This window comes from Perissodus microlepis, chromosome 9, assembly GCF_051167445.1.
Source record: "Perissodus microlepis isolate ML-2025 ecotype Zambia chromosome 9, ASM5116744v1, whole genome shotgun sequence".
In the NCBI taxonomy this organism is placed as follows: Eukaryota; Metazoa; Chordata; class Actinopteri; order Cichliformes; family Cichlidae; genus Perissodus; species Perissodus microlepis.
The window spans coordinates 1,431,986-1,457,500 of NC_140469.1; the positions used below are offsets into that span (position 1 = coordinate 1,431,986).

The 25,515-nt window shown below is 43.2% G+C and overlaps 1 protein-coding gene across 2 annotated transcripts in view; it reads right to left on the reverse strand.

Moving 5' to 3' along the window:
* The window catches only part of plppr5b (phospholipid phosphatase related 5b), a 112,861-nt gene that overhangs the window by 43,368 nt on the left and 43,978 nt on the right, over positions 1-25,515 (reverse strand). For both annotated transcript variants that reach the window (XM_084938716.1, XM_084938717.1), the window contains exon 3: positions 21,509-21,759. In XM_084938716.1, coding sequence (XP_084794842.1) covers positions 21,509-21,759 — 251 coding nt within the window. The remainder of the gene's footprint in view (positions 1-21,508; positions 21,760-25,515) is intronic.

The following is a 25,515-nucleotide window of genomic DNA, read 5'->3' on the forward strand; positions in this document are numbered from 1 at the left end:
ACAGGCCGAGGGGGCGGTGTGGCAGCAATCTTTCACACCAGCCTATTAATCAACGAAAGACCCAGACAGACTTTTAATTCATTTGAAAGTCTGATGCTTAGCCTCGTCCACTCCTCTCAAAATGTAAAAAAACCCACCCACCACTTTAATCACACTCTAGATCTTGTTTTAACATATGGCATAGAAACTGAACATTTAACAGTGTTTCCTGAAAATCCTCTCCTGTCTGATCATTTCCTGATAACATTTACATTTACAATAATTGATTACACAGCAGTGGAGAGTAGATTTTATCACAGTAGATGTCTTTCTGAAAGTTCTGTAACTAAGTTTAAGAATATAATCCACCCACTGTTATCATCTTCGACCAACACAGAGCAGAGCAGCTACCTGAACACTACTCCAACAGAAGTCGATTGTCTTCTTCTTCTTCACACACTGAGGTCAATTATGGAGTTCCACAGGGTTCAGTGCTAGGACCAATTCTGTTTACACTATACCTGCTTCCCTTAGGCAGCATCATTAGAAGACATAGCATAAATTTTCACTGCTATGCAGATGACACCCAGCTCTATCTGTCCATGAAGCCAGATAACACACACCAATTAGTTAAACTGCAGGAATGTCTTAAAGACATAAAGACCTGGATGGCCGCTAACTTTCTGCTTCTTAATTCAGATCAAACTGAGGTTATTGTACTCGGCCCTGAAAATCTTAGAAATATGGTATCTAACCAGATTCTTACTCTGGATGGCATTACCTTGGCCTCCAGTAACACTGTGAGGAACCTTGGAGTCACATATCCTTCAACGCACATATTAAACAAATATGTAAGACTGCTTTCTTCCATTTGTGCAACATCTCTAAAATTAGAAATATCCTGTCTCAGAGTGACACTGAAAAACTAGTTCATGCATTTATTACTTCCAGGCTGGACGACTGTAATTCATTATTATCAGGAAGTCCTAAAAACTCCCTGAAAAGCCTTCAGTTAATCCAAAATGCTGCAGCAAGAGTCCTGACAGGGACTAGAAGGAGAGAGCATATTTCTCCTGTTTTGGCTTCCCTTCATTGGCTTCCTGTTAAATCCAGAATTCAAAATCCTGCTCCTCACATACAAGGGCTTAAATAATCAGGCCCCATCTTATCTTAATGACCTTGTAGTACCATATCACCCTATTAGAGCGCTTCGCTCTCACACTGCAGGCTTACTTGTTGTAGAGTATTTAAAAGTAGAATGGGAGGCAGAGCCTTCAGTTTTCAGCTTCTTCACTCACTATGTGTTAACAGACCTCTCTGCATTTAATCATTGTTATTAACCTCTGTCTCTCTTCCACAGCATGTCTTTATCCTGTTTTCCTTCTCTCACCCCAACCGGTCGCAGCAGATGGCCCCGCCCCTCCCTGAGCCTGGTTCTGCCGGAGGTTTCTTCCTGTTAAAAGGGAGTTTTTCTGTCCCACTGTCATAGGGGGTCATTTGATTGTTGGGTTTTTCTCTGTATGTATTATTATAGGGTCTACCTTACAATATAAAGCGCCTTTAGGTGACTGTTTTTGTGATTTGGTGCTGTTTAAATAAATTGAATTAATTCCCATTGGTAATTTTGAGTCTTAATCTACACACGTACTGGAAGTAATAGACAGTGATGTAGTGATGAAAGACCATAGAAAGAGAATGATATTCCACGGCTTCCGAAGACTGTGCGAAAAAAACGTGGGTGACAGGAAGTGGTTGGGGTACTGTCAATGAGAGTGAGGAATATAGGTGATTTACATATGACCTGGTGATAAATACATAGACCGTTACCTAAGCAACCTGAGCCTGAAAGTGACAAACCATAACCTTCACAACAATGTTGAAATGCATACAGTTTTAGTGTTTAGTTTCAATCCCTGTTTATTTTAAATTAATTTTCTGGTTAGGGGTTATTTTCACATTCATTTCCATATTTATTTTGCTTGTGTAGTGGTGTTATCATGGAGATAACTGAGGGCAAGGCTGGACAGAGGGTTGCTGGGAATGAGGCTGAAGCTTGTGGCTATGATTGACATGGTAGAGATTGTGGGCGACACTGAGTTTTGCTTTCTCTCATAATGCTGTTGAGCTAGTTCAGCTTTTGAACCTTAACACAGTTTGTGTGTGGTTGTGGTGTTTTTTTTTAGTTATTTAGTTTTTTTTATCGAGTTTGAGGGTATTGAGGTCTTGTCTCTGTGTTACTAAGTTACTGTAGTGGCTTCCCAATTCCTGGGCTGCATCCTTCAAAGGATGTGAAAACTGCAAAGGCCCAAACTAAGGGGCTGTTAAATGGGATTGTCCAGCCTTCAATTCAATGCTCCAGTTGCCTAGCAACTGCTAAACTATCAGCTAGAGACATTTTTAACAGCATCATTTTCCAGAGATGAGGTGAAAAATCTTCGATCTTCTAATTCGCTTTACTTTTACTGGAGTAAACTGTTATGTTTCATGGGTATGTGATGTATCTACTGCTACGAGACCATGACCCTATAAAAACAAGATTGTTAGGCTGTGTACCTTTAGCTGAAAGACAGTTTGTGTTCTGCTCTCAGCCTGAGAGGATGAAAATGTTTGAGAGGTGTTGTGAACCACAGTGCCACCTTCTGGTGTTAAGAATGTGCAATCAGTTGTAGTCAGTGGTATGGAAGACAACATTGTGTGACTAGCTAATAAAATTATTATTTTAGATTGTTGCCTTGGAAACAATCTGTCTGAGAGTATTCTTTGGTATACCTAGTATTTTAAATGTTATTAAACTAACATTTTTAGTTTGTTAAAATTTAACTGAAGCCTAAATAACTGATATTTGGGGGTACAATGACTGTATTTTTTTCTCATTCAAGTCAAAGTATTTTGGCTTTAGATCAATTGGAGACTGTTAATGTTAATACGGATCTTTGCAACAATTAGTTATGAGAAGCGTCAAGAAAGTCAAGAAAAGTTACGCCTTGTTTTTATTGGAAACTCACTGCAAGAACAGAACAGTTAGCCAGTGTGGTTCATGCTTATTTCACATTAAGAATATAAACATGATGGCAAGGCCTAACCTGAAGATAATATATGAAATATATTTCATAAAAAATTACAAGTGGTGAAATGTCATTCACTGATGCATCACAGCCTACTCCCACAGAAGTCAGTCATCTTAATAATTTTACCTCCTCACTACGTACGACTCTGGATACTTTAGTTCCTGTGAAAAATAAGGCCTCAAATCAGAAGTACTTGACTCCCTGGTATAACTGTCAAAATGCCCACTGAGATAACTCATCGGCTTGAGAGGAAATGGCGTGTCACAAATTTAGAGGGTCATCATTTAGCCTGGAGAAATAGTTTGCTGCTTTATAAGAAAGCCCTCCGCAAAGCCAGAACATCTTACTATTCATCACTGATTGAAGAAAATAAGAACAACCCCAGGTTTCTCTTCAGCACTGTAGCCAGGCTGACAAACAGTCAGAGCTCTGTTGAGCCAACCATCCCTTTAACGTTAACTAGTAATGACTTCATGAACTTCTTCACAAATAAAATTTTAACCATTAGAGAAAAAATGACCAATAATCATCCCACAGATGTAATATTATCTACAGCTACTCTTAGTACCATTGATGTTAAGTTAGACTCTTTTTCTCCAATTGATCTTTCTGAGTTAACTTCAATAATTACTTCCTCCAAACCATCAACGTGTCTTTTAGACCCCATTCCTACAAAACTGCTCAAAGAAGTCCTGCCATTAATTAATTCTTCAGTCATGATCATGATTGAAGCTGTAGTTGGACTACAAAATCCACTTCTTGTGTCCCCATTGTTGTGTCCCCATTGTCTGTGAAAAATACCCTTTATTACAAAAGCTGGAATTTGAAAGAAGAAGGAACACTTAGGGCCTTATTTGCTAAAGTCTACAGCAGCACAAAACCTGCTTTAGATGTAAAAAAAAAATGCTGGATTTACTAAAGAGGCACAGTATTAGTTTGGCGACTGACAGTTGTGAACATATGTGACATATGTATTTGTAAGTTTCACTATCAGGGGAATATTTAAATGAGTCACACAAATGTAAATGACAAAGTCTGTAAGACACAATTTACTGCAAATCGCATGAAATCCAAGTTTTATGCCTCTTGTGTTTTTGATAGTTGAAAATAAACTGTCCTATTAGCAAGAAGGGAAGATGTTATTGGAACAAGTGCATAATCACACTTTGCGTGGATGGCTCAAAAACCAAAACTTTGGCACTCTGAGTGTTTCGAGGTGAGTCCACTTACTGTTCCTCAGTAATGCTGTTTTCATGAAACAAAGCAGAAAAGTCATTTTCTCAGCACACAGCGAGTGTATTCCCTCTGCTGCATGTGTAACAAATAAAACTGTTACTGTGTCAGGTCCAAGCCTGAATGTTGCGCACAGCACAGTAACATAGTAACTGAGATGGCTTGTAATCTGACAATAATGTAAAAACATTATTCAGCTGTTCCACACACATTTCATGTTTACAGGGTGCAAGAGCTTGTAAAGAAACTCTACCTGATAAATCTTGCTCTGTGCCCGATGTCCTAATAATCCTTTTGCTCAGTCGTTTCTATCAGAAGTAGTTACTTATATTAAAAGCATATTGATTTTCCTTCAGCCTCATCTCATTTATCTGAGTTGCCTCGCTGTTTGCAGACAGAAAGACGTGCGTAACCTGAGCTCACTCTGGATTACTTTGGTTAGCAGGCCTGCAGCGTTCTCCGTCACGCTCAGGATTTTGAGACACATAAATCACATCCTGCAATTGTGACATCACAGTAATTTGCCTACCATATTAAATCTTTCCCATGGAATATAAATTAACCTTATTTTCTTAAATTTAGCTGCTGTGTGACTCCTTTCTTCCTCGCTATTCAGGATCTCTGTGACTGCAGCAAAATTCCCTCCATTCCTCATTTATCTGAGTTGAACTGCACTGAAGTAAAAACTAATCCTAAGGACATTACAAATGAACACTGATTAGACAGAACCTTAGCATGCCTTTAACAGTTAATATAGATCATAATCTTAGGCTGATAAAGCGTTCTGTGTTCTTCGTGCAGTAACAACTCAACAGGAAGTAGTTTTGATTCCAGCAGTGTGATGTTCAGCTGTGAGTTTAACAGGCTGCTGTTAAAAATTCTAAATATATCAGCAGGTTATGTCATGAACAGAAAATGCAGTTACAATGAACATTTACACGTTCTGCACCACTTTGCTTATTCCGTTGCAATGAATTATGGGATGGCGTTTTCTCCTCTCCTTTCAGGATGGTCCAGAGTATCCTCTATAGGATGAAAACTTTGAAACTTTCTTTAGAATTTCGAGAATTCGAACAGATCTTATTATGGCCGCCACGCAGATACTTCTGCGTCACGTCTCTCAGTTAGGAACCCTTCAAATCAGAATGCACTGAATGCATCCTCAGGTTGGTGGTGTGCTTTGTTGTGTCATACTGTGCAGATGCCTGCTTTCCTACTTCTTGATGTCTTTATTTTGGATTTTCTATTAGTGTTCAGAGGTTTTCTTCCTATGCTGTCAACATTTTATTAACCTGTGTGGTGAAACCCGAGCAGACAACTATGACTGCATGTAAATATGAGCTGATATGTTAAATCTGTCTTTCTATTTGTTTCCCTGTATTTAGAGATGTGCTGGCAGATCTGCCACTGGAACAACAGTACTACTGAAAAAAAGAAAATTTATCGAAAGAGGAAACAGCCAAACACAACAGACATACAGGAGAGGAAGTAGAGACAGACAGTAATGGCCAAATAAAACAAATAAGTGAGGTAACAAGCAAAGAGTGTCGGGAAACGAGTGAGAGGAGAGCTGAAGACAGAAGAAGAAAACAGAGAAGAGTGAGGAGAGATAAAAATGTGTTTTGTTATTTTACATTTTCCTGCTTTTCTTTAATTGGTTTATTTGTTTTAATTAATCAACGTATTTGTTTGTAACCAGGTTAAAACTGTAATTTATTAAAATGTGTTGGAATATTAAAAACGTGTAAATCCATGTTAAAATATAAAATATACCATCCTGGGTCACAATGTGTTACGTTTAAAAGCGCATTTGCACTTGTTTTAGTGAGGCTGGCATCCTGCTTTAGTGTGAAAAGCTTTGTAAGAGAAAGGAAATGTTGTCACTGCAAGCCTGCTATGAAACACGTTGCAACAGAAAGTATGAGAAGTTGTGCAAGTGTGTACGTATGACCTAGACTATGTGCTCGACACGCTTTGTCAGTGCATGCATTTTACAAACTGTCGGTGAGAAGCTGGGGACATTTCTGCTCCAAATCCACCGTGCAGCTGCAACCGCCATCATGGAGATGTTCGCTAATCATCTGCAGAAAACATGGCCTCTACCCATACAGAGCCTATACATAAAATTTGGACTATAAATAGCCCTTACACAGAGGTCCTATGGACGTCATTATTTGACGACCAGCTGGCAGTTCAACCTCTCCCTGAGCCACGTCACATTTCCCCCCCGTCTGAAGGCCTCCGCTATCATTCCCATCCCCCAAAAGACTGGTACAGCCAACCTCACTGATCTGTAGTCATGTAGCCGATAGTGAGTCAGCACATCAGACAGTGTCTGGCACCCCACCCTCGACCCCACCAGTTTGCTTACAGAGCAAATCGGTCCACAGTGGATGCCATCACCATCACCCTTCACAGAGCGCTGAGCCATCTGGAGAACAGGAAGAGATATATGAGTTTATTCTCAGCCCCCTAAACATATGACTGCACACCAACCCACCAAACCACCGTCATTATTAGGTCCACTCCCCTCACATTGTAAATGGAGAACAGGTGGAATCTGTCTGCACCTTCAGGCTTTCTCCACCTATCTCACCTGGACCCACAACCCCAGAAGGCCCAGCAGCAGCTGCAGGTCCTCTGTGTGCTGAAGTAGTATAAAGACATATAATAATTGCCTTGTAAAAACATCTTGTTACATCGTGTTGTATTCAGTGTTGTAAATCCACAGAGAGCAGCAGGTCAGCTCTAACGTGGAGCTCACATTAGAGTGATTGTAAGTTGTGGTTCTTCTCTCCATGTTTAGCCACTATAACTGATCTCAGGGTTCACCCAACCGCTGAATCTCAGTTTAACCCCTTACTGCTCTCATTTCACTGCTTAGTGGATGCAAAGTCACCCTCTACAATGTAGGGAACAGAAAATTTTGTTTTTTTCTTTAAAATTCTCTTTCATTTCTTCCTACATAACAGACTGGCTGTGTGGAGGCAGATGAGGACCCAAACGCAAGACAAAAAGCTGAACTCAAAATCACTGCTTTATTGCAGGCTTCACAAAGAAACAGAACTAAACTGGGAATGCTAACTGAGGACCGAGGGAACACAGAAAGGCACACAGGTTCGGGGACGTGCACATAAATACACAGAGGGTTAACGAGGGAAGTGGGAGCACACGGGGAACACAGCTGACACAGATAATCATAACGAGACACGGCAGGAGTAACACAACACTGACGGGAGACTGTCAAAGTAAAACAGGAAGTACACAGAGGTGCAGACAGGAGGAGAGAGACAGGAGAGCACAGGCAAATCGGGCTGGGGAAACATGGAATAAAACACGAGGGGAGACGAGGGCTCACAGATACACAGAGGGGCACACAGGGGGTAAAAGTCACAAGGGGAAATCAAATAAGTAACAACTTAACAGAGCAACCCGGGAACCGTGGCCTAAATAAAGAACAAAATACAAAAATACATGAAAACTAAGAATGCTGGGCCAACATGGCCCAGGATCATGACAGATTCAATACATTTCAGTGTCATCAGCTTCTACTTAGCCAGTACTTTTTATGTAAGACAGTGGACCTGGTTACAATGGTTAAAACAGATCAAACTCGTCAAGAATGTAATATTTCAAAAATGAATTGTTGAGCACAGGGTTCTTATCTGAACCTGTGAAGCCCACTGCAGTCACTAATTTGCAGGGCAAAGAGAAACAAGCTCAGAAACATTGCTCTGGTGGGCCAACAATTGTTCTTATTTAACCATAAACCAGACAAAAGAAGTGAACATCGAGCTTTACGGTCTCTAATCACAACTGAAGAGAAAGAATCAAGTGGAGTGACACAGCCTGGAGCTTCTGTCCTTCCCTTCCTCCTAACCATCTGGGCTTCAGAGGAATTGCTGTAAATAATATATCATATGGCCTGCTGACTGAGTTACAACAGACTGTAAAACCACATTATTTTTAATCATTACACCAGTGCTAGGTCAGCAATCTGAACATTTAACACAGCTGATGATACTGACTCAGCTGAAACCATCAGAGGAATTCACTGAATTTCTGTTACAAATATTCAGAAACCTTCACAATCTGTGATTCATACAGCACCAGTTCACAACAGCAATTATCTAAAGGGACTTTCTACTGTAAGGTAAAGAGCCTGGAGATTTTAAACCTAACAATCACATGACCCCCGATGGTGACGCCTCCAGAACCAGGCTTAAGGAGGGTTGTGGGTGAGGGGTGGAAGACAGGATAAGAGTTAAATTATGACTAATAATTAAACACAGTAGTGGTGTATAAAACACACAGAGCATGTAATAAGTTGAGTGAAGAAGTAAACATTAAGCCTGCCTCCCAAATCCAAACTGGGAGCTGCTCAAATGAATAAAGGCAGTGCTATATAGTTGCACACTGTAGGAAGCAGCCTGGTTAAAACATATTCCAAGATTCTTTATAGTGTTACTGGAGGACGAAGTATGCAGTCTAAAGTAAGTATTTGGTTAGACATCATCTTTCTAAGACACCATATTTCCAGTCAATTTGACTAGTATACAAACTGGAACGGGTTAATTGCAGAAGGGTGTGAAAACAATGTGGTCTTAAAATGCTTCAACATACTAGGGGTGAGAACCAGAGGTAGGTCAGAACATTCCTTTAATCCAATGTATTTAGGAATGGCTGACCTGGTCAAAATGTCTCCTGAAGTTCAAAACTGAGAAAAGGTTATTTAAATAAACGTGATTTAAATAATCAAACATAGTTTTTGCTGTTCGACATGCTGGTCTGAGTATTCCAGAAACAGCTTAGCTACTCAGATTTTCCTACATACCAACTTCAGAGTTTACAAAGAACGGTCTGAAAAAGAGAAAAGATCCAGCAAGCAGCAGTTCTGTGTGCAAAGATGCCTGACTGATCCCAGAAGTCAGAGGGGAATAGCCAGACCTGAACTCAAATAACCACTTGTTAAAACTAATGCATGCGGAACAGCATCTTAAACAGATGAGCGACAGCAACAGAAGACCAAACAGTGTACAACTCATGTCAGTCAACAACAAGAAACTGAGGCTACAATTTGGACCACTGAGGACTGGAACAAATGCTTGCTGGTCTCCATTTCTGGTACAACAGTGGAATGGTAGGGTCAGAAATTGGCATAATCAGTATGAAAGTATGGACCTATCCTGCCTTGTATCAATGGTTCAGGCTGCTGGTGGTGTAGTGATGTAAGGAGAGATATTTCTTTGGCAGACTTTGTGCTCTTTGGTTACAGTTCAGTTCAGTCAGTACTAAATAAATGTATAGTGTATAACATTATAATTGGACTCTTGAAGAAGCTAGGGTACCTCAGAGGTAATCCACAGAGGTACAAGTAGAATATACAAACTCCTCACAACCAGCCCCAGCTAGAGCTTGAATCATGACCCCTCTTTCTCTGGGGTGACAGCATGTAACAAATCCACGACCCGACCACATCTCACCGCTCTTCGGCATACTTTCTTTATTATGGTTGCTTGTTCACACGCGGCTGCAGCTTTTCAGGCACCAGCCAAACACACACCAACAACAACAAAGCTCAAGACCCAGTACAGGCTTTTAAGCTGGCGAGTGGATGCCGCTCAAGTGCGTCCACCTCCACCGCAGCTGCGCCGCTGACCACGCCCCGACACACAGTACTAAGCAGTGCACCACCATACTATAGGGCAGCGGTCCCCAACCCCCGGGCCTCGGACCGGTACCGGTCCGTGAGTCGTTTGGTACCGGGCCGCGAGAGTTGAGGCTCAGGTGTGAAATGTATAGTTTTCAGGGTTTTTATCGTTATTTTGTTATCGTTTTTATCGTTAACTCGGTTTTCCTGGGTCTTTTCACGTGTGTTATGAATAAATCTTCTTTTTTTCGGTACCAGTACTAGTTTTATTTTGTTGTATTTATCCGCGACACCTTAAAGGCCGGTCCGTGAAAATATTGTCGGGCATAAACCGGTCCGTGGCGCAAAAAAGGTTGGGGACCGCTGCTATAGGGAACTGATTTGAAATGTGCAGTCTCTTGAAGTGTGTGAGAAATCACTTGACATTTTAGGAGGACAAAGGTGAGGAGCCTCTGGCACCGTTAGCCAGAGCTGATGCTCTATCTGTCTGCAGAAATGCCGCCAACAGCCTGCAGCTCTGTAGGTGGAACGACTCCACCACAGAAAACGGACACACATTACTTTACTGTTTAGTCACTTAATCATTTGCAAAATGTATTTTGTCAAATAGCTGTACTCCTGACTGGGATGACTTCCTATATACTAAGCAGAGCTAGACTGGGTAGCATGTCTTACAGATCCAAATCTGAATGGCTTCAGCCAGAAATGTTGCCAACCCTGTCCTCACACAGACTTCAAACTGTATTTTGTTTTAATAAATGTAGAAATCTGTTTTTTTCGAATGCAGTTACTTAAATGAGGACAGCCTAAAGATATTTGAGCACCCATACACACTGGAGCTGTTTCCTGGACAACAACCGTGTAACATATGTATGTTAATATCTAATTATGGCCTTGTTTTGGTGCCACCATCACCCTTGGATCAGACAGGACAATGATAAGAAGAGAGAAAGAGAGAAACAGACTCGTATAGATGAGAGGAGGCATGTCTGTGTTTAGCTTCGCTCTCGCATCTGTTAGCCTCCAAGGGTCTAACTGTACTTTCTATTAACCACACACACACACAATGGACCAAACGGTTCTATTTCCCTCTCTTTCATTATTCTTTATCTTTTTTTTTTTTTATTAATCAGGACTTTAAAAATCTCATGCTTTCCAACTTTGAGTGTAAAATATTTGCATAGTAGAGTGGTGTTTTGCTAGGCTATGTTGTGCAGTTCTTTTCTATGACTGGATAAATGAAGACATTTTTGGTCAACAACCACTGATCAATGGCCATGAGTACCTTTCACAGAGAGTTGGGGAATGGCTGCAATCACAGCATTGTAAGATGGTGACAGATGTACCCTTAGGTACCCTTACCCCCCTCCTCGAGTCAGAGATGGTCTTTCCCTTTTCACGTAAATGGCCTCCTTGACTCCGCCCTCAAACCAGCGTTCCTCCCTGTCCAGGATGTTACATCCTCATCATTGAAAGAGAGTCCACTGGCCTGTAGGTGTGAATAGACTGCAGAGTCCTGGCCTGACGAGGTTGCTCTTCTGTGTTGTGCCATCCGCTTCGCCAGAGGTTGTTTGGTTTCCCCGATGTATAAATCCTGTCAATCCTCCTGCACTTACCAGTGTACACTATGTTACTCTGTTTGTGTCGGGGGACCCGATCCTTGGGGTGGACCAGTTTTTGGTGCGGCGTGTTTTTTTTTTTTTTTTAGAGAAAACGTGTCTTAACTATTCCAATATTCCTGACACATAAGGGATCACTGTGGGTTTTCGCTTAGTCGGCAGTTGTTCTTCTCTCCTGGATCGGCTGGAGCTTTCTTGAAACGTTTCTCGACTGAAAAACCTACTTCCAGATGAACAGAATCAACGTTTTGGGATATTAACAACAAATTTTACTTCTAACTCATCCACTGCAGAATGATAAATTGAATTTGGATTATTTCAAATTAAACAAATGTCACCATAACCTGGCCACAACCAGGTGCTCTCCAGGAGATTTCAGACAGAGGAGTGACAAGAATTATCAGAAGAGTTGTGCGAGATCCAAGGACCACTTGTAGGGAGCTACAGAAAGATAGCTCTTCACAGTTCTCCTGAAATCAGCAGGTACCATTGTTTCAAAGAGAACAATAGTAATGGACTCAACCACAATGGCCTGTTTAACATAGTCTGGTCAGACGGGCCAAACTTGAACTCTTTGGATGGCATAATACACACCATGTTTGGAGGACAAAAGGTGCTGCATATCACTCCAAAAACATCATATGAACAGTGAAGTCTGGAGGTGGGAACAACATGGTAAGGGGCTGTTTTTTTAAGAAACGGCACTGACATGTACAGAGACGGTCTTGATCAAAATCTGATACCATCTTCCAGGATTATGAAGTCGGGATGGTTCGGCAAGACAATGATCCCAAACACACGGGCAAGAAAACTCTGAATTGGTTTCCAAGAAAGAAAATAAAGCTATTAGAATAGCAAATCACCTGACCTGTATCCAACTGAAAATCTATGGAAAGAACTAACAGTCAGATCTCATAGAAGAGGCCTCCTGACTGTTTGTGTGGAAGAATGGGCCGAATTCACACCTGAGCAGTGCATGCGACTAGTTTCTTCATACAGGAGGGGTCTTGAAGCTGTTTTTGTACGCAGTATTAAATAAATTTCAGCTTTTTCAATACTTATTTTACCTGCTGAATGTGTATGCCTGTCCTTCACTGAGGTAGGGTGATTTTCCATCACACAAAATACTATCAACTTTATAATTATATCAACAGAACAACCTGCTATCTCTACTGTAAAATACATACACCCTGTATAATATAACTTAGGTGCCTGGGTGCAGATTTCCTTCTTTATTTCAAATTATTTGATTACTCTGAAGTGTCTTGGTGAGTGTTTCATTGTCAAGCCCTATATTTCCTTTTTAATCACAGACATTGGCAGCTGTCTGCAGAGGCCTGTCAGCAAAATGGAGAGTGTGACATGTAGAGTACGGAGAGGCAGAGAGATTGTTTCAGACATCAATCTCTCTGCCTTGCCAAGTTTAAATGGCTTCCTGTGTTATTACTTAGGGGATCTGTTCATTTGTGTTTGGCATTTCATATCTAATGCTATTACTGAAGCATTCATCAAACAGACTGCCAGAAATCTGAGTGAGAGTATTAACTGTGAACTCTATTGAAAATAGACCTTTTTTGTGCATGAAAAATTAGACACAACACTGCAATGGGATGATACCGCTTAAATCTGACTCTGCTTCCATTCTGGTGTCAGCTACACACCAGTATGGCTTCAGTAGCTTCCATGGTTGGGATGGTATCATGTTAACAGTACAGGGGTGACTGCGGCTCAGTAGGCAGAGCACCCCACCTACTAATCAGAAGGTTAGTGTTTTGATACCTGGCTGCTCCAGTCTGCATGCCCAGGAATAACTTGGGCATAACCCCAGGTTGCTCTACGATGTGTTCTTCGGGTGTGAGTGTGAATGTTAGACGGAAAGCACTTTCCTGAGGGTAGACAAGTACAATATTAAGAACTGTCCAATACAGAAGGACAGACATATATAAACTTACCACCAAAAGTAAGAAAATTTGTGTTCAGTCAGTTATTTATTTGTTGTAACAATTCTTCTTGGCAACAAATCTTATACCATTGGAAAGCCTGTTTCTTTCCCCTGAAATAGTGCTGCATTTGTAAAGATAATTCATCTGTGGGTTAAACAGCCTGCGACAGACTGGCGACCTGTCCAGGGTATGCCCCGCCTCGCGCCCTATGACAGCTGGGATAGGCGCCAGCGCCCCCCGCGACCCTGAAAAGGAGAAGCAGAAGCGAATGGATGGATGGATGGATGGATGGATGGGTTAAACAGCAGAGTTGAATGCACCTTGTTCTGACACCCTGACAATCAGGTGCCTGATTGGTGCCTGTTTAGTAGCACCTGTGAGCATGGACCCTGCTACAGCGGTCAGACGGCGTCTGCTCTAAGCATGCCACATTTGACACATCTAAACAGGGCCTGTGCCATAAGGCAACTTCAAGCTAGAGTTCTTCAAAATGAAGTTGCAGCATTATTTAGAGTGAAGGCTAGTACCATCTTCAAATTGAAGGCCAAGGGCATGACAAGGTGAAAAAGGTTTGCTTAAAATTATTGCAAATTTATTAAAAATTAAAAAAAACAAAAATATAACATGCACCAAAGTATTCACAGCCTTTGCTCAATGTTTCAATTCAATTCAATTTTACTTACACAGCGCCAAATCACAACAACAGTCGCCTCAAGGTGCTTTATATTGTAAGGTGACCCTACAATAATACATACAGAGAAAAACCCAACAATCATATGACCCCCTATGAGCAAGCACTTTGGCGACAGTGGGAAGGAAAAACTCCCTTTTAACAGGAAGAAACCTCTGGCAGACCCACACAGCAGGTGTGGACGTGAGCTGGGGCTCACAGGTGCCATGAAAGGCAGGTGGTGCGCAGGACCCCACTGCATGCTGGCCTCTGGTGGAGATGGGGCAGGTCCCAGGCTTTATCTGCGGAGGGCTCTCCCTTGCTCTGACCGCCAGCTCCAGCCAAGTAGGTTCCTGGCGTGCTTTGACCTCCACCGGGTCAGGCTGATCACGTCCCTCTGGTGCTTCAACCTCCGGCTCAGGCCAAGCCGGTCCCCCGGACGCCTCCACCTCAGCTTTCCAGCCGCCAGCCGAACACATCATTAACAGCTGACAGGACCTAGTATAGACTCTTTATGCTAGCGAGGCGTGATTGCAGATGGCGCTTAGGTGCATCTGCCTCCCCTGCAGCGGCACTGCAGACCACACAATATACAGATTGTACTGTACTATAGTGTTCAATGGGAATCATCCTAAATAAACACAGTGACTATGCAAGAAAAAGTGTTCTGCTGTTATTGTGTCTGTGGAAATGCTAGAGACGTTTTGTGAAATATTATTTGTAAAATAAATATTTTATAGAAAACCACGATTTTGTGTAAATGTTAATTTGTTTCAGCTAAGCTATGACACAGAAACTAAAGTAAAAAAAAAGTGTGTGAAGTTATTCTTTGGAAATTATAAATACTTCACAAATAAAGAACATGGAACAAACTGAGTAGCTACTTCTTGGGTATCAAGTACTAATGAAGCAGACAGCACTCATCTTCAAATCTGACCGTCGCTTGTATATTAAAACAAACCCTAGAAAGATGCCAGAGCACAGTACAGTATCACTCCTGGGTAAAAAAGTGAGATTTTAAAAGACAAACAGTCTGTCACAGCTGGAGAGAAATCCTACAACTAAGCAATGCCAGCTGCCTCCCTCACCCACACATGCAGGGCCTTGGGGTAAAGGTGTGTCACCAGGGTGCAGGGGAGGCATCCCCCCCCTCTGTCCCCTTCTGGCTGCCTGTGCCTCAATTTTATCTCACAACTTAGACATTCACATTACTCACACTCTCATTACACATACATATAGGATCTTGGGGGTGGGCACGCTACACGGAATCCAAATTACCATCAGGGTGTACACCTCACCCCTGGCGTCGTTGCCCACCTCTCAATTTTAAATACACGTAGACATTGAGGGCTATCAGGAGGGGCTATGCTGCTCTCTGGCAGGTAGCTCCATGTCCTCCTGGGTTTTAAATGCACCTTAGAACACTCATGCATCAACACTACATATGAGCGGGCGGAGGGAGGTTTGGAGTCTTCTCACACCCCCGTTCTCTGCGACCTGCTGGAGCGGGGGGCCAGGAGGAGGAGTTGGCCATCCGACTGGGGTCTGGAGTGTGGGGCCTCCCTGCTGCTGCAGGGGCGGTCGGGGCGGTCTGCTTCTCCCCACCGCAGGGAAAAGGGTAACACCACCTGGGTCTGGGTGCATTTTCCCCCTCCAGGGGCAAGGGTACCTAGACCCGGGGCTTAGAGTACGCTTGGGGAGTGTGATTGTGTGTACAGTGTCTCTTTGTGTCTGTCTCCACGTTGGGTGAGTGTTGAGTAATTGCCTATGAGAGCATGAGGGTGGGAATGGATGTCTGTATCTGTGTGTGCCTGTGTGTCTGTGTCTATATGTCAGGTTGGGTATCAGACGCCACCTCTCTGGGGACATCTCAGGCCCTCCAAGGTATGGAGGCCTATCTCCCCCCACCACTCCCCCTGCCAGTGGCAGACGCCGTCAAACATCGGTGCATTGGTGGTTCTTTGTGTTCGGGGATGGGCGTCCAGGTACCCACCGGCTCACTCCTTGGTGGCTGCTTATCGGGGCCTGGAGCCTGGGGCTCGCTGGGGCCACTTCGGGGGTGGGGTGCCCTCAGCCTCTCGGCCTGGGGCTCGGTCACTCTGGCGCAGCTGGCTGCCGGCAGAGCTCACGGGCACGTCACTGCAACCCCCCCTGGCTTCTGCTCCACGGCTGCTGAGTGACCCCTCATCTGGGACTCTCCTCAGCTCTTTCTGGGACAGTGGCGCGGCTGCCCCTCTGTTGGTCTTCCTTGGTCTCTTGTGTTCTGGGGGTCTCTGGATGTCTGGAGTCTTGATCTCCTCCATACCTGCTTCATGCTCTGGTGGACGGGGCTGTGGCCCCCCCACACCCTCTAGCAGATCATTACATGAAGGAACCTTTTAAAAACAAGCGCGTCCATGCTCACAGGTGTACACACGGGTGCTCACACACACAAACTACACCCTTTTTGGCTCCTACCTCAAAGCACACTGTGCGCTGTCGATCTTACGTGCTGCACAATAATGTTTAATATTTAGTATTTACTGTTATATTCACATATGTCATCGTGATGTTGTTTATTGTATTGCTCTGTTTCTTTTCTTGCTTTCCTCTTTTTTCTTTCTCAACAGGTGATCCAGGTGATTGATATATGTATTTTTTTTGTCTGCTTATTTAGTTGGTTTTTTTGCCCTTTATCCCCGTCCCTCTTCTCCGCTGTTTTTTCCCCCTCTTCCTTTCTCCCTTTTCTTTTCCTCATTCAAGTCTGTCCTGTATCTAGCAAGTGAAAATAAAAAAATAAAATAAAATAAACAATAAAAGGTGAATCAAATAGACCATTACAGCAAGGCTGGGATGGTCAGTTTGGTAAAGTAAATCCGTTGGGCATCTTTCTTCGCCTTTAGACAATAATTCTGATGGCAAAAGAACCAAACGGGACAGGCAGAAAAATAAAAAAAGCAATGCCAGGAGGCAGAGCAGGGGGAACATGTACAATAAATTGCCTTGGAGCAGATTTGAACCCAGGCCTCTGCTTAAGCTCTCCAGGATGTGGGTTACCCACTCAACTTCATGAGCTATGCCAGCACCTGATCTTGCTGCACTATATTACTATACATGATAATCAAAAGAGACACCAATTAATTCTCATCAGTGCCAATGCTAATGCTAGCTATCTTACAGTGGCAGGAACCTGTTTCAAATGCACAAGATTTTAGTGTTATTTGTGGTTAGAGCTTTGCCAAGTTCAAGCAAAATAACATTTTTTGCTAGAACGATAATTAAGGACAAATGCCCCAATCCAAATTTTGGCACTTGCACAACTTGACGACTACCCACTGTTTATCTGAAACAGCACAGCCTGAAACTGGTTACTATGAATGTAAGCAAGTAATGAGAATTTCATGGAAAAATAAATTTGCCCCTTGTCTTCTTTTTTTGCATATGCGTCACGCTTACATTTTTCAGATCAACAAATTTCAACATTAGGCAAAGATAAAGTCAAATAAAAAACACCTGGAACTACAAATGTCACCAGGAAAATGTAATTGCCCACTACACCTTATAACTGGTTGTGTGGCAGTGCAACCAGTTATCAAGCAGTTACAATAACAGGAAATGTGTCTTTTATATCACTGTGAAAGGAATTTGGCCCACTCTGCTGAATCCCTTTAACCACATTTTCCTTCAGGATTTTCTGTTAGAGAGCAGGATTCATGTTTCCATTAATTACAACAAGTGACTCAGGTTCTGGAGCAGGAAAAAAGCCCCAGACCATTACACTACCACCACCATGTTTGACCGTTAGTATGATGATGGTTTTTATAAAATGTTGTGTTAGTGTTATGCTGAATGTAACAGGAACAAACCTCCCAAAAAGTTAAACTTTTGTCTTCTAGAGAATATTGTTATCATCAAGATATTTTTCGCCGCCGTCTTCCTCGCGGCCGCCAACCGGACCTGCTCAGTGGCCGCCGCCGCCGCCGCCACCAGCATGGCCGCCCACCAGCATGGCCGCCCACCCACCGGCGTGGCCACCCACCGGACCTGCTCAGTAGTCGCCACTGCCGCCGGCGTGGCCACCCACCAGAACTGCTTTGGATCAGCCGCTGGCCGCCCCCCTGAACTGTTTTGTTTCGGACTCCAACCTGTGTATTTAAGTTCCTCGGTTTCACCAGTTCTTTGTCGTGTCATTGATGTTGATGTTGATGTTGCCATTATTGTCGTTCCCGTTTGTATTCAGTTATTCAGCCAGTCATTCAGTCAGTTAGTCAGTCTTGCCGTTCCTGCTTTGTTCATTCACCTGCTCCAATAAATCCTCGTCATTCCGCACCGTGAGTCCAGCGTTTGGGTCATCTCTTCCTCGCCTCCACACACAACTCCTGACAAAAAATACGTATTTGACTTTTTTATTTGGCACACTGCAGTTTAATGTTGCAAAGCACCTCTTTTTAACTTCAGTGGATATTATACATGGTTATGCTGAGGATATGTCAGCCCATTTCTACTGGAAATGCCTTTTGGTTAAACTTTCAGCAAGGAATTTGCATTTGCACTGTTACATTTTTATATAACTTTAATGAACATAAACAGCTTCTTGTTTAAGTGAAAATAAATGGATGGGTTTTTTTTTGCGCTAATAAAGTTGTGGAGTTGTATTTTGTTTCGCATCAATTATATCATCAGTTATATCATCAGTTACATCGTTATCGCAAATTTTCAAATATGTATCGTGATAAATATTTTTGGCCATATCGGCCTGCTCTACAACAAAGCACTATTTTTGGTAGCGCATGCTAGCAGGCCGTCGTTATTACTGTGTTTTTTGGAAAATACGGCACACTTAAAAGCTACGAAGCCGCACCGCTTGATGGATTGTCGGAGCATTACGGCTATCGTAGGCAGGAGCCTCGCAGAGTGATACGTACTGTGCTTCAACATAATATTACCGTATTGTGTGTGTATAACCTTTTTTTAAGTTTTGTGGATATTATACATTGTTCCCCCTGTATCCGCTCGCACTGGAACGGTTCGCAGCCAAGTGTGAAGCAGCGGGAATGAGGATCAGCACCTCCAAATCTGAGGCCATGGTTCTCAGCCGGAAAAGGGTGGAGTGCCCACTCCGGGTCGGGGATGAGTTCCTGCCCCAAGTGGAGGAGTTCAAGTATCTCGGGGTCTTGTTCGCGAGTGATGGGAGAAGGGAGCCGGAGATCGACAGACGGATTGGGGCTGCAGCTGCAGTAATGCGGACGCTGCCCCGGTCCATTGTGGTGAAGAGGGAGCTGAGTGTAAAAGCGAAGCTCTCAATTTACCAGTCGATCTACGTCCCTACCCTCACCTATGGCCACGAGCTGTGGGTAGTGACCGAAAGAACGAGATCGCGGATACAAGCGGCAGAAATGAGCTTCCTTCGAAGAGTGGCTGGCCTCTCCCTTAGAGATAGGGTGAGAAGTTCGGCCATCCGGGAGGGGCTCAGAGTAGAGCCGCTGCTGCTCCACATCGAAAGGAGCCAGCTGAGGTGGTTCGGGCATCTGACAAGGATGCCTCCTGGGCGCCTCCTGGGTGAGGTTTTCCGGGCATGTCCCACCGGGAGGAGGCCCCGGGGCAGGAGAGACTATATCTCTCGGCTGGCCTGGGAACGCCTTGGTGTTCCCCCGGATAAGCTGGAGGAGGTGGCTGGGGAGAGGGAGGTCTGGGCCTCTCTGCTTAGGCTGCTGCCCCCGCGACCCGGCCTCGGATAAAGCGGATGAAGATGGATGGATATTATACATGGTTATGCTGAGGATACGTCGGCCAGTTTCCACTGGAAATGCCTTTTGGTTAAACTGTCAGCAAAGATTTTGCATTTGCACTGTTACATTTTTATATAACTTTAATGCACATAAAAAACAGCTGCTTTTTTAAGTGAAAATACATTGATGGGGTTTTTTGCACTAATAAAGTTGTGGAGTTGTAAAGTATTTTGTCTAGTGTCAATTATATCGTCAGTTATATCGTTATCGCAAATTTTCAAATGTTTATCGTGATAAATATTTTTGGTCATATCGCCCTGCTCTAGGAGCAATTACAGCTGATTCAACAGACTCTGGATTGCTGTGTTTGACCCTGGCATTGCTGTAATGACTAAGACAACAAGAGGAATAATTTTCATCATCTTCTTGGAGTTGCAGTATTGTGTGTGTGAGGACTTTTGTGTGTCAGTGTGTGCAAACTGCCTGTATGTCCTGGACACACACATTGGCTTGTGCTAAATGACCTATATAACAGAGACAATCTGTTCTCCTCACCATGCAGGCAGGCAGTGATCGTCCAAAGCCATGCATCGATCACTTATGGGCACTTGGGTACACATTGGCTCTGACACAGAAAATCAAACAAATCAGATCATCAGAAAGCATTGGAAGCTTTTTTGAAAGGTTTCATTTTTATGCTTTGCTTAAAGGATAAATCAACAGTCACACAGGATGGCTGTAGGAGGTAGAGCAGGTCATCTACTAATTGGAAGGTTGTTGTTGTTGCTTCAGTCTCCAGGACCAAATATTCTTCAGTCACATACTAACCCCAAGTTGCTCTCCGATGCATCTATCAGTCTATGAATGTGTGTGAATATTAGACTGAAAGCACTTGAGCAAAAAAGCATGGAAAAAGTGTTTGTATGAGGTAAGTTTGATAAACAAGAAACTGGACTGGTAAAAAAGCATCACTGCACAGTGCAGGACAGGCCAGAGCCAAGGTAGCTGAGGTCTTTTAACATCGGACAATGCTCAGGATATTCTTTGAGTTTGTGTGACCAATGCCATCCTCTATGCTGTTTCATGGTTTCCAAGATAAGGACAATGCTGCAAAATGCCTCCCACCCACTCCATGAGGTGCTAGCCAGTCACAGGGGCATGACTTTTGGGGAAAATATTCTGTGGACTGACGAGACAAAGCTGAACTTTTTGAAAGTCACCTCTTCCAAAATGTATTTCACAAAAGGACCATCATAGCAACAGTAACATATGGTGGTGGTATTATGATGATCTGGGGCTGTTTTGCTGGCTCAGGACCTAGAAGACTTGCTGTGGTAAATGGAACCATAAATTCTGCTGCATACCAGTAACCCACCTGAGATTGTGAGACCACCAGGCGCCCTGTGGGTTACTGTTGGGAACAGCAAGCGACACATACTGTGCAGAGATAGGTAACAAGGAAACAAAAGCAGGAATGCAGAGCGGGGCTATCACATCCAGCAGCGAAAACAACAAAACAAACCCTGTTTCCATCCATCTTCTCACCAACGCCAGCTCCCTCGCAAACAAAACGGAGGTGATACAATCAGAGACAAGGATTATACTAAACACATATGGCTGGATGTAAGAAAAACTCACAGCTAGGTAGAGTGCAGCATAGACGCTAAGCGCAGCCTCTTTGGACGGGAAAGTCTTGCGGGCACGTAGGATGTCGTCCTGGTTTCCTGTGCAGGCCTCCTGGTGGCTGATGTAGCGCAGGGCCTGCTGGCAACCCAGTGCTGTGTAGTTTGGCTTACAGACAGTCAGGAAGTACGGTGCCAGGTTTCCTGTCACTACCTGCCCTGCGTTGACAAAGATGTCAACAGTGAAGAGGCCAAAGGTGTAGACTCCTGGAAACAAACAAAAAAATGTTAAGACTGACGAGAGAAATACTGCTGTTAGCAGCAACATAGATAGTACTGAGACTGAAAAGTGAGGTGCTAATTAATATTAATGAGATACAGTCAGGTTCTGTGAAACTTGATTGAATTGAATTGAATTGAATTGAATTGAATTGAATGAATCCTTTATTGGCCATATGCAGGTTGCCCCGCAGAGGAATAGGACCCCCCCCCCGACTTACACACACAACAAAGACATCACATGGGAATACAGTCGGAGATCGGCAGCGTTACAGAAAAAAAACAAAAAAACACTGAAAAGTACACAACAATGGGAAAAGTACAAGAGGAAAAAAGAGACCTCTTCTCACGCTGGGCACCTATGGGAGGACAGCATGAGAACAAGAAACAAAAAAAACTCCTCTGCACAGAGAGCACATAAATGTCCACATCACAACATTAGAGCACGCGACAAGCCACAGGGGTTGGATAGGGGGGTGGGGAGTGATCCGAAGGAACATAGCAGTCATCCTACACAGCGCTACCATTCCAGCGCGGCACACAGACCCGCCATCTTCCCCCACAGGAAACAAGCATCGAAGGCGTTTGGAAAGGGAGGGGGATGAGTGCATGCTTATCAGTGTAAGTGTATGTGTGTGCGTGTCCAGAGTCCAGCTGAGACAGTGTCCTTCGCTCTATCAGGCTAAGTAAACAGTCTGCCAGCCAACCCAGGTGGCCTTGCATGGGATGGGAAGAATAGTCATCACACAGTCGTTATCAGGGAGTTGTTTTGGTCGGCTCCAGCCTTGGGCCTAAGCAGCTGGCGCCGTGGTGTCCATATGTTGAATATTGTTGATTTCTCCTTTATGCGACCAGCTCCGAATTTAGCACTCTGACACTGGTCTCTCGATCTCCCGTTGAAGAGCCGCAAGCCTCCCCATGATGGTATCAAACTTCTGTTCCGTGGTGTTGTCATTCTTTTGATTCTGAGACCCCACAACTGCAGTGAGCCGTTCTGCGATGTGATCCAACTTTCGCTCAAGGGTGTCATTTTGAGCAGGCCCCTCTCTGATGTATCCCATCATACGCTCAATGTTGTTATTTTGAGTTTTCACGGCAGCCGTAAGCGTCTCCAAGGTGTTAACCATGCTGCGTTCGTTGTGAGAGGTCGCACCTAGTCCCATCGCTTCAATTCCAGCGGTCAGCCTTGGGGGGGTTTGAACAGCTGGTTCCGCTCTCTTAATATATTCCTCAGTTCAACACAACTCAATATAATTTTATTTATATAGCATCAAATCACAACAAGAGTTTTTCAAGGCGTTTTATATTGTAAGGTGACCCTACAACATTACAAAGAAAAAAGAGAAAACCCCAACAATCAAATGAACCCTTTGAGCAAATGGGAATGAGAAAACTCCCTTTTCACAGAAAGACACCTTCAGCAGAACCAGGCTGAGGGAGAGACGGCCATTTGCCGCGACCGGTTGGGGTTCAGGGAGGAAGAAAGGACAAAGACATGTTGTGGAAGAGAGCCAGAGACTAATAATAACTAATTAACTAAATGCAGAGAGGTGTATAAACACATAGTGAATGAAACACTTAGTGCATCATGGGAGTCCCCCAGCAGCCTACGTCTATTACAACATCACCTGGTCCAGCCCTAACTATATGCTTTAGCAAAAAGGAAAGATTGAAGCCTAATATTAAAAGTAGAGATAGTGGCTGTCTCCTGAATCCAAACTGGAAGCTGGTTCCACAGAAGAGGGGCCTGAAAACTGAAGGTCATGAAGATATGTTGGGACCTGATTATTCAAGACCTTATATATGATGAGAAGAATTTTAAATTCAATTCTGGATTTAACAGTCAGCCAATGAAGGGAAGCCAATACAAGAGAAATCTGCTCTCTCTTTCTAGTCCCTGTCAGTACACTAGCTGCAGCATTTTGGATTAACTAAAGGTTGGTTTTTAGGACATCCCAATAATAATGAATTACAGTAGTCCATCCAGTAGTTCAGAAGTAATAAATGCATGAACTACCTTTTCAGCATCATTCACTTCATTTTCCTAATTTTAGAGATGTTGCCCAAATGGAAGAAAGCAGTCCTACATGTTTGTTTATTATGTGCATTGTTTTTGACCAGGACATGTCCTTCAAATTCCTCACAGTGTTACTGGAGGCCAAAGTAATTCCATTCAGAATAAGCATCTGGTTAGATACCATATTTAAAGATTTAAGATTTTCAAGGCTGAGTACAATAATCTTAGTTTTATCAGAATTTAAAGCTGGAAATTAGAGGTCAGAGTTTTTTGGCTTTAAGACATAAAACATGTAAACATAGACGTACAGTTTAACTCATTGGTGTGTGTTATCTGGCTTCATGGACAGATAGAGCTGGGTGTCATCTGCATAGCAGTGAAAATGTATGCTATGTCTTCTAATGATGCTGCCTAAGGGAAGCTTGTATAATGTAAAGAGAATTGGTCCTAGCACTGAACCCTGTGGAACTCCATAATTAACCTCAGTGTGTGAAGAGGACTCTCCATTTACATGTACAAACTGGAGTCTATTAGATAGATATGATACAAACCACTGCAGCACAGTACCTGTAATACCTACAGCATGTTCTAATCGCTCTAATAGGATATTATGGTCGACAGTATCGAACGCTGCACTGAGGTCTAGCAGGACAGCACAGAGATGAGTCCACTGTCAGAGGCCATAAGAAGATCATTTGTAACCTTCACTAAAGCTGTTTCTGTGCTGTAATGAGCTCTGAAACCTGACTGAAACTCTTCAAATAAACCATTCCTCTGCAGATGATCTGTTAGCTGTTTGACAACTACTCTTTCAAGGATGTTTGATATGAAAGGAAGGCTGGAGATCTCTATGGATCTTGTACTCAGAGCTTGTTCCTGTGCTGCCGTGATTAGTGCCTCTGTGTGTTCCTTCAGTCCAGCTTTGTCCAACCACTGATAGGAACTGGATGTAACCACTTCCTCTATCTGCCGGTGGTGTATACCATGTATGGGTATTGTTAGATTTGTATTGTTTATTGTCATTTATGCTTAGAAATATTTAACCATATATGCTTAGAGGTGTATAATCGATTGTGTAGTGATAGGATGTGTGATCCTTAATAGTCTGCAAAGACTTTGTGTGGCATTCACACCTACATCCTGGGAGCATGGGAGAGGTCGTACCTTGTCTTATTGTTTTATGGTAGGATAAACGTAGCTATGTCAGTTTTAGGCTAAGAGCCTTTTGTTTAGATGGACCGCTAGCCTCCTGGCACCAGCTTTGGGGAGTCTTCACAGGGTCACATCTTGACCCCACACGCACACACACATACTTACACAACGCACAGGCAAGGTACTCTTTGTTTGTATGTATATGTCATATGTTAATGAACCTATGTATATTCATGTAACCTCAATAAAAGAGCAGTGTTATCAGGTATACATGATAGTTCTTTTTCTCCTTGCTCTTCTTCCTTCTTGGGTTTCTTCTGCCTGAGGTATTCACTAAGCACACGATCAGATGTGGCCATCGTCCTGATGGACTCACGGATGTTTATCGTCTCATCCTGGATAGTTGCTCGGACACTCACTAGTCGTCAGGCTCTTTTCTTTCGCTTAGTGTACAGTCTCAGGGTGCTGGATTTATTTGCCAGCTTATGATTGCAGCAGGTATTTCTAGCTGTCCCCAGTGTCTGCAATGTTGCCTTCACAATGTCACATTACATTTAAATAAATTAGATAAATAA